This window comes from Pavona decussata, unplaced genomic scaffold (assembly GCF_977016875.1).
Source record: "Pavona decussata unplaced genomic scaffold, jaPavDecu1.1 SCAFFOLD_106, whole genome shotgun sequence".
Classification (NCBI taxonomy): domain Eukaryota; kingdom Metazoa; phylum Cnidaria; class Anthozoa; order Scleractinia; family Agariciidae; genus Pavona; species Pavona decussata.
Window position 1 is genome coordinate 178,454 of NW_028145520.1, and position 9,439 is coordinate 187,892.

General features: G+C 39.8%; 2 protein-coding genes across 3 annotated transcripts; both read left to right on the plus strand.

Annotated features, from left to right (window-relative positions):
• The first annotated feature begins 1,874 nt into the window (after positions 1 to 1,874).
• Positions 1,875 to 3,741, plus strand: LOC146471068 (uncharacterized). Its single transcript, XM_085121230.1, has one exon. The coding sequence runs from the start codon at positions 2,007 to 2,009 to the stop codon at positions 3,738 to 3,740; it is 1,734 nt and encodes a 577-aa protein (XP_084977356.1). The 5' UTR covers positions 1,875 to 2,006; the 3' UTR covers position 3,741.
• A 394-nt stretch (positions 3,742 to 4,135) lies between these two features.
• LOC146471069 (uncharacterized) lies at positions 4,136 to 6,930 on the plus strand. 2 transcript variants are annotated; one of them, XM_085121232.1, is made up of 5 exons: positions 4,136 to 4,793; positions 4,917 to 5,265; positions 5,911 to 5,958; positions 6,010 to 6,030; positions 6,349 to 6,930. In XM_085121232.1, exons 2-5 carry the CDS (start codon positions 5,221 to 5,223, stop codon positions 6,895 to 6,897), a joined length of 663 nt encoding a protein of 220 aa, XP_084977358.1. In that variant the 5' UTR covers positions 4,136 to 4,793; positions 4,917 to 5,220; the 3' UTR covers positions 6,898 to 6,930. The 2 variants fall into 2 exon arrangements, with proteins under 2 accessions (XP_084977358.1, XP_084977357.1); XM_085121231.1 differs by having other exon boundaries at positions 4,136 to 5,265.
• The last annotated feature ends 2,509 nt before the right edge of the window (positions 6,931 to 9,439 follow it).

Sequence of the window (9,439 nt, forward strand, 5' to 3'; positions counted from 1 at the left end):
TGAAAAACTGCTCCAAAATGAGATTTTTAAACAATGAAATATTGGTGATTTTTAAACTCTTGCCGTGCATTCCCAGTTAGGTAAACAATCCTGGTTTTAGACTTGAATCATTTGCCAATGTCTCTAACACAAATATACCAATTTGAAAAAACCGTGCTTCCTTTTGCGCTTTACACGAGCGAAGTTCTTGTGTTGTTACTCGACGCACTAATTTCCGCCATTTTGTGACGGTCGGCGCCCGTTACAGTTTTTGAGAATTTTCTTGAAAATACAGCCAGCTTTGAACAAAAAAAATATATCACGTTTGTTGGCTTATCATAGGGTATCTCTGAGCGAAATATGAAGATTTTGAATTTTTGAAGCATGTGCCACATTTTACTGATATCACACGGTCTTCACAGACATTCTCTCTTAATACCATAGTAAGACAAAAACATGGGCCTTCCTATTGGAAGTTAAACTTAATCCATCAAAGTGTGCCAATCTGGGTGGATGAATTTAAAAAAGTTAACGATAAAAGGGTGTTATGGATCTAATTAAATACAGAATAAGGCAAGACTCGATCAGGTTCCGGAAAGAAAAATGATGCGAAAGAAGGAGAGAGATTTTCGAAATTGAATCCAGGCTCAAGAGGACTGTAGTGTGTGTCCGTCTCCAGCAATTATTGAAAGACAGGAAGCCACCAAAGAAGAGCATGATCAAATATATGAACGTATATCTAATGGAGCAATAATAAGATAGAGAGCTACAAGGTATGGAAAAGATGATAAAACCAATTAATATTTTTTGAATCTTGAAAATTACAAGAAAGCTAAAAGTGGTCTTCCAAAAGACAGCTTTTTAAAGACAGCTTTCCACAAATATGGACAGAAATCAACTTTTGGTGGCACAAGTCAAAAAATCGATTTTGCTCATAGGTAGGCCCTAGTAAGAAACAAAACGAGCTGTAGTTAGTTTTTCCAAATATGGCTTCCTTAAGCGGAAGCTTGCGAAAAACGATTTTCAGTACAGTTGACTTCAAAACCCCCTTATGGCCGGACGGAATTTTCCTTAACTTTGGCCGGCCGCATATCAATCCAAAGCCGGTCACAGATCTTGAAATGTGACCACACGGGAAAACGTACACTAACGATTTTCCGTTAAACGGTTGAAAACGTTAGCTATCCGTTAGATATCCTTTGAAAACGTTTATAATGTTAGACAAATCGTTAGGCATTAGTTTTCAACCGTTAGAACGGATGCTGTATCCGTTAGGTAATAATTAGCATTCGTTAGCTCAAGTTTGGCGTCCGTTAGAACGACTAGCTAAAGCGTTAGAATGATTCCATTACCGTTAAATGGATATTAAAATCCGTTAGAATGACTGGCTAAAGCGTTAGAATCATTGCATTACCGTTTAACGGCAATTATAATCCGCTTAGAAGGTCGCTTGCTGCTAAAACGGTACTTTTCCGCCTTTCATTGGTTTTCATCGCCGCTTAACGCCATCGAAAGTTAACCACTCGCCCGAACTCGTTATATCAATAGTAATTTGGTGTTTACTTTCCAACATTATTTTACGCAGTAAATTCAAAAAACTGATGCAAGAAAATAAACAGTTCGTAAACGAACTAAACGGAATAAAAATTGGCTACAAAAGACGTAGACAGCTTACCTCCGGTTACCTGTTTGCTGTTGGTTTCTGATGAATTGAGTGAAAACGTAAGCTTATAATTATGGGCACAAACGAAAAGCTTCCTTTGAAATAAGCCTTGAAAACTCGTGTGTACAATATTTGTTTATTATCCAAATGAGACATGCTGAATCAAAATCCTTATAATGCACAAAGTTCAGTGTCGAAATCGTGCAAGATTTCGATCGCCTAGCAGAAATAATCACGTGCTTTCAGTTATGTAAACAACAGGCCCTAAGTCCCAGTCCATTTGTCCAAGAAGGCGCATTTCCATGACAACAAAAACATTGGGGTTGATCTTCGTCCGAAGTAGAAAATAGTTTTACGAAACACAATGGCTGAACAACACGGAGAAAGAGAAAATGGTGATGAATTCGTTAATAAGCTCAAGAAATTTCTTCAAGATGGCTGCGGATGTACTCTTCGTCCAAAGGACGGTCCATGCTCTCAACAATTCTCAGAAGAAACCGCTATGTTCAATTTGAACAATTGCCTCGAACTGTCGAGTGCTGAGCTAGATTTGGTCATCTTAGCAAGTATCCAGGCATTCACTCGAAGCGAATTTATTGGTGAAGAAAGGAGGAGTCCTCGATGCACGTTTTATTTTCAATCGAAACCAACCTGCAAGGAAATGTTTTTGCATTTCTATGGTGTGAGCTATTCCCGATTTAGACGGCTGAAAGAACACTATGAGAAGCACGGTATTGCTCCACGTCAACACGGGAATACTAAACGACTGCCAGAAAACACGCTTCCCCAGTCAACAATAGAGGATGTTCATTCATTTATTGCGAACTATGTGGAAGAAAATGCGATTTCACTTCCAGGAAGGAAACCTGGATTCAAAAGCGACGACGTCAAAGTCCTTCCGTCGAGCGAAACAAAGATTGGTGTTTGGCGTGTGTACGAGACAGCCTGCAAAGCTGCGGATAAACACCCTGTAAGCTACTCGAAATTTTTACAAATATGGGGACAGTTTTACCCTTACGTGGTGATCTCAAAGCCAATGACAGATCTTTGTATGACTTGTCAGCAGAACACGAACAAACTACAGCGTGCCGCCAATCTTTCGGAACGTGAAAAGGTTGAGTGCATCAGGGCCCACAAGGATCACATAAACAGTGCGCTATCTGAAAGAGACTTCTACAGAACCTTTTGTGCAAACTCTCAGAAAAAATTGGAGACTGATGACGCCGTATTAAATTGTGCGAACAGAAACGCCTGTTCATGGAACGGCACGATGCACTACTCATTTGATTATGCACAGCAAGTACATATTCCAAGCAATCCCTTACAACAGGGACCAATTTACTTTAAAACTCCCCGAAAATGCGGGATTTTCGGGGTCATGTGCGAGGCAGTTCCACAACAAGTCAACTTTTTAATTGATGAGGCCGCTTCAGCTGGAAAAGGAGCGAATGCAACAATTAGTTACGTTCATTACTATTTTGCACATCATGGACTGGGGGAAACCGATGTGCATCTCAACGCCAACAATTGCTCGGGACAAAATAAAAACAATTATTTTGTGTGGTACTTGGCGTGGAGAATTTTGATGCACCTTCATGATACAATCCTGTATTCGTTCCTCGTTGCTGGCCACACTAAGTTTGGCCCAGATCGCTGCTTTGGGATGATCAAGAAGAGCTATAAAGTGACATACGTGTCGTCGCTTTACGAACTGGCGCGCATGGTTAAAAACTCCAGTAGTGTCGGTGTCAACAAAGCCCAGATCATGGGGACTCATGATGGCAGAATAATCGTTCCTGTTTACGACTGGGTGTCCTTTCTGGAAAGGTACTTCAAAAGGATCCCGAATATAAAGAAATACCACCATTTCCGATTTTCAAAGGAAAATCCAGGTGTTGTCTTCTGCAAAGAGTTCGTGAACAGCCCAGAACAGTCGTTCGTGTTGTTAAAGGATCGAGCGATCATTCCTCCTTCTTCTGTCCTTCCATCAATCGTCAGGCCTGATGGACTTTCACAGGAGCGCAAGAATTACCCTTACCTGGAGATACGGCAATTTTGCAAACCAGGCACAGAGGACTTGGTAGCTCCTGTGCCGTGAACTGAACTGAACTGAACTGTCTATCAATGATGTCTGGCTAAAAATGTAGTTTTTGATACTTCGTGAGGACTTTCGTTCAAGAGAAAATTAATGTAAATACAAAAAAGTACCCAGTTCATAGTTATACCTTTTCAAATTTTCATTTGTATATTGTAATGATTCACATTAAAAATAATTGTTGCATTTCGAGTTCCTCTTTATTCAAAACAAACTTCTATCGAAATAAGACTACAAGGCCGAGGTTTCTATGAGCAAATAGTCAGCAGCCAAGTTGACTGTCGCTTATAGAAAATGAGGGCGAGCAGCCTGATTGTGTACACTCTAAATAATGATTGCAGTACAGAACTTACAATTTTTGGGCGAGACCAAGTTCTATCAGATAAGCTTCGAAGAAAGACAGCAAAAGAGCGCTCGCGCCCAGCCACTTGTTTTATAATACTTTACGACAAACATTTAATTGGAATAAAACACAAACAATCCTCAAGTAAGTGGACACGTGTCACCCTAATTCGGATGTCGGCTGCTTGACAGTTAACTCGCAATTTTCGCGCGAGACCGTGTTCTATCTGATAAGATTCAAGAAAGGATGACGACAGAGGGCGCGCGTCAAGCCACTTGTTTTGTCACACTTGTTGACAGAAATTCGATTAGAGTGAGACAAAAAGTAAGCTTGGTCACACTTTCATTGACAGAAATTCGATTATGGTAATAATAACAAGGTAAGGTAAGGATCTGTTTCCTCAGAGGTCCATTTCGGCAATAGACACTGCTTCGCACAATGAATAATTGATCATTATCCTCTTGTTAAAACTGTGTTCACAACTCGTTAAGAAATCATGTCTGTCAACAAAAAAGTTAAAGTGTTTTGGAAAACTTCTGATGAATGGCGCGATCACCCTCACTGGCCAAAGAGGAAAGACATCAGGGCTTCGGGCGATAATACCGAGACCCTAGTCCCGCCAAAACAAGGCGACCCAGTCAAAATTAAATTTGGAGCGAGATGGTACGATGCAGAAGTTGTTGAAGCCTGGCAACCAAGAACAACAAAAAACGGTAAGTTTCTTGTTCATGTTGTAATTTCGCCCTCTCACGTATATCAATGCCAATTTTCTATTCATGTATAAAACCTGTTAATTGACTCTTCAGCAAATTAACTTAACTACTTTTAACTCCTAGCGAAAAGATCTTCCCGCACCGATGGCCAACCAAGAGAAAAATCCAACGAGCAAACTAAGCAGTCGTTGGCGAACCAACTCAGCACAACACATCCGTATGAAGGCTTCGTGGCGGAGCAACAGGAACGAGAGGTCATCAAAGCGAGCAGCCAAGAGGATGAAACCTAGCGAAACCGAGAGCAACACTGGTTCATCTCATACAGAAAAGGACGAGCGGGAGGTCGAGACCATCAGACAGCAGTTGAATGCCAGAACTGAAGAGTGTGCAGCATTAAAAGATCAGCTGCGGGACCTGCAGCGAGCCAATGCTGATGTCCTTAAATGGCAGCAAAGTGTACAAGAAAACCTGTGTAAGGTAAGAAGAATGATGAGTATGATTTGCATTTTCAGTTGCTATGATTAGGATTATGGTCCCTTAGTAACGTATAGCATACTAGTAGTATCGGGTGAAGTACAACAGTTTCTCTAGAAACTAATCTACCTTTTTGTCATCTAAAGTTTCTTTAACTAGCAAACTACGTATGTTATATTTTATTTAGAACTTACACATAGAAGTTTTTTAGCTATGGACGCCAAATGTAATTAAGTTCTATAACCCTTACCTTTTAACTTGATGCTATGAGCTTTAACGTAATTATCTGACACAGTGTAGGAAATGGTAGTCCATATAAGCAGTATGATATGTTTTCCGGCGTATCTTATCGAAAAAAATCGAAAACGTCAAATTCAATTTTGTTCCGTAATCGAAAGTTTGATTAAATTGATTGATTGGGTTTTTTTGCTGGAAAGATCAATTGGCTATGTCGGTTTCTTTGTATGTTAAAAAAGCAAAACAAACAAAAGCGTGCCAATACAAGATACAAGCTGGTTCCGGGAACGTTGAAAACATGCGCTTCGCTTGTATAGGCTTCCTGTTGGTACAAGCGAAAAATTTGGGCATTGCACTAAGTTTATAATGATTTTTTTTTTTTTGATTTTATTTCATTTTCATATAGATGATGGAGTGTGTAGAAGATTCAGTCGCGGCTATGGAGGACAACTTCGCAAAGGCATTGAAAAGAATCGAGCGGCGATTGGAGTCTCTGGAGACTCTAGCATCTACTAACCATGGTTTGGTAAGTTAAAGTCACGAACCCCTGTGTCGAAAATCAATGTTGTTCACATGTCACTTCAATACGTGTGATTTGTTTATCCAAGATTGCATGCAACAATGACTTTAACTGTGCTATTTACGTTATTTACATTGGTATGGAGGAGCAAAATATCTATGTATTGTTTTTACTCATCTTAATTCAAGCCAAATAGCATCGATCAGACAACGTCAGTTTTACTTTTAATTGTGATGTTACTCGCTTTTCGTACTAAAGTCTCGTAAAAGTCTAATGTCTAAAATGTGGCTGTTGATTGATCGTTGTTTGTTATTATTATTGCAGCTCAGTACAAGTACTATCCAACACGAAAAAACGGCTGACTTACAGCAGACATTGCCTTCAGACCTCCAGACGATCGACGAAGACGACCTCATGGTGTTATCCTGCATCATGGAAGACGTCAATTCTGAAGACAGTTGTCCCGCCATGTTAGCTCCACCTGCAGCGCCCTGTGCACCAGCCGCTTCCAAAACACCAACAGTCATGCCAAGCTCAGCGTCGATCAGCGAGGAGGTCGTCCAGACTTGCGCCACGCCGAGGAAAGTGCAGGGGGTGCAGTCCGTTTTGCAGTCGGAACAAGTTCCGCACCGAGTCGCTGTAAAGCTGCTTCCTTACTTCTTCACGAAACAGGAGCTGAGTAGCAGCAACACGGAAGGAACACACAAGAAGCAGCGCCTAGATACTACAAAATTGAACTCGTTTAAGGTTTTAGTGTTTACGAAATTTCCAATAGACTCTCTGGAAGAGAAGGAGAAATGTTGGAAATTCATCAAGGGAAAAATAAACGATAGGTGTCGGGCCACCAAGTTCGTATTGGGAAGGGAGGGTTAGAAAAATTATTGTAATCGTTAACTTTTCCTTGAAAGTTGCACTTTAAATTTGTAATTTGTAAATTAGTTTTTTATAGTGTGTGAATTAAAGATCATTGCGTTGCATAATTTATTTGCTTTTATTGAGGTTGAATTCCATTTGTGCATGAAACTATTTAAATTTATCTTAAACCTTCAGTCACAACGACTTCATGTACACCACTACAAATTATGTGAAGGCTATGTAATGCACAGTTCGATAACCATGCACATGCCAGTTCAAACTTTTTCAGACTTTGCAGACGGATTTCCGGCTTTTGCTTCACAGCGGCGTGAAACAAAGCCGGAAATCCGTCTGTGTTCGCAGCTCTCAGAACTGCATGACATTTTCGATTCACCCACACCCACTTAGTATGTTTCTTGACTCACTGTCACGTGCAAACAGAACGTGTGTAGGGACTGGGAACGAGGCTGCTTTGGGATGTAAACTTCGTTTGAAAGATATGAAATTGGCTTGTCTTCATTCTTGAATTTGGTGTTATCTTTGCTCTTTTCGAAATGGCTTTGCAAACTGCGATCTTCTCGCTAGAACGACTGACATTTTTCGACATTCTTTGTCAAGATGTTAAATTCAAGCGACATTTTCCGACATTCTTTGTCGAGATATTAAACTCAAGCGATCGAGCGTTTCATTTTTGTTGTTTACTTGCGGACCCTTAAAAGGAAGCTCACCAGTATCCAACTGAGTAAGTTACATCGTTAGATTTTTACAGTAAAATATATGGCATTCCCAGTATTTTGTTTTGAAATCGTTTGTCTTCGTTCGGTCGTTCGAATGCGTTGTTATGTTGACCGTGAACTTTTTCTTGACACAGCTGTTGTTACAAACGCTTTTAGGTCAGCATTATTCGTTAGCAGGCCGTTAGCTGTTATTAATGCTTTTAGGTCGGCATTGTCCGTTAGCAGACCGTTAGGGTTGTTGTACGTAGCCGTTTAACGCTTTGATCTTTTCGTTAGAGGAGGTTGAGAAAACATTTAACGATTTGAGCAATTCGTTCTATGAACTCGCCAAACCGTTTAAAAACGCTTTGAGCATTCTGTTAGAATCCTTTAGACAAACGTTAGAACGCTTTCAATATCGTTAGCTATCCGTTAGTTTTTAGCCGTTTAACGAAAAGTCACTAGTGTAGGTTTTCCCGTGCGTGGTCACAAATAACATCTATTGCTTTTCTAGGTCTTTTTCTTCTGTTCCACAGAAAAACATTCAAAACTTAGGTTACTTTGATGCCGGAAAAAGGTCTAGAAAAACATGCAATAAATGCAAATTTTTAACAACCAAATTGTCAATCTTAAAGGGAGAGGTTCACGGTTCTGCACATGTCCATGAATCAAAATACGTTTTCGCCTTTGCTCACTATGACCCAAGCCTGTTTAATTTAATTCGTTGTTTATGAACCATTCGCAAAGGAATAGGTAACTCGCGTGGTAATTTTTTCATATGATTCCTTTATTTTGTATGCAAATAACTGTAAACACATCAAGCATGGAATAAATCCTATGGGTCAACCCTACATTCAATATCAACAATACGAGTACAATCCACTACCATTTTCTGTGCATTTTGGTCATCAGTCATTTTGCTTGGACTAATTATAGAATGTGATCACTGAAGTACAAGTGAGTGGGACTATTAAGGACATAAAGTTGATAAGAAATAGAAAAAGCATGTAAACCCCTTCCATGGGCAATAACTAAGATTTTCATAAAATGACTTTCTAAGGCTTCACTGGGTCGATCATAATATCAAAACAAAGTTTGAAGTAAATTAATTTAGGTGACCCACAGGGTCTCGAATTTGTCACCTACCTTGTCGAAAATCTGGCATTCGCATTGTTAACAATGGCATGACATACCCGGTGACTGCAAACTACAAAAGCCAAAAGAGACTAAAAAACGTGCATCAGTTTGAGACCCAAAGATACGGAAACTATACTGATACCTTACTGAAAAATCCAACATAAGTTTTAGGCATCTTCTTTATCTATTTGGCCAATACAAACATAATAGGAGTTTAAGCAACAACCATGGCGACGACAACCACAACGCCACAAAACACTAGGTTTAATGAGCAAAAACAATCGCTCTGCACATGTCTTTTACATTTTGGTACATTTTTTCGCTCTCCTTGCAAAACAACAACGTGAAATGACCAAATTCTAGGTTTTTTGGATAACGTGAGCACACGACGGTGAATTTTTCATTTTCTTTCTTAACTTGAACGCCGTGCCTACCATTTTGGTTGCTGGATAGTTCGCTATTTTTGTAGAAGTTGAGCAAGTTGAAATAATCGCCAGGTGGCAGAAATAAAATAGTTATATTTTCAGATGACATTTTTGTTGCCATTGCCGTCATTGCTGCTTAAGCTCCCTATTTTTAAGCAACAACGACGGGGATGGCAAAGACAACACCGTAAAGCAATAGGTCTAATGAGCAAAAACAATCACTCTGCATGTGTGTTTTACATTTTGGTACATTTCTTTGTCGTTCTCCGCAAAACAACGTGT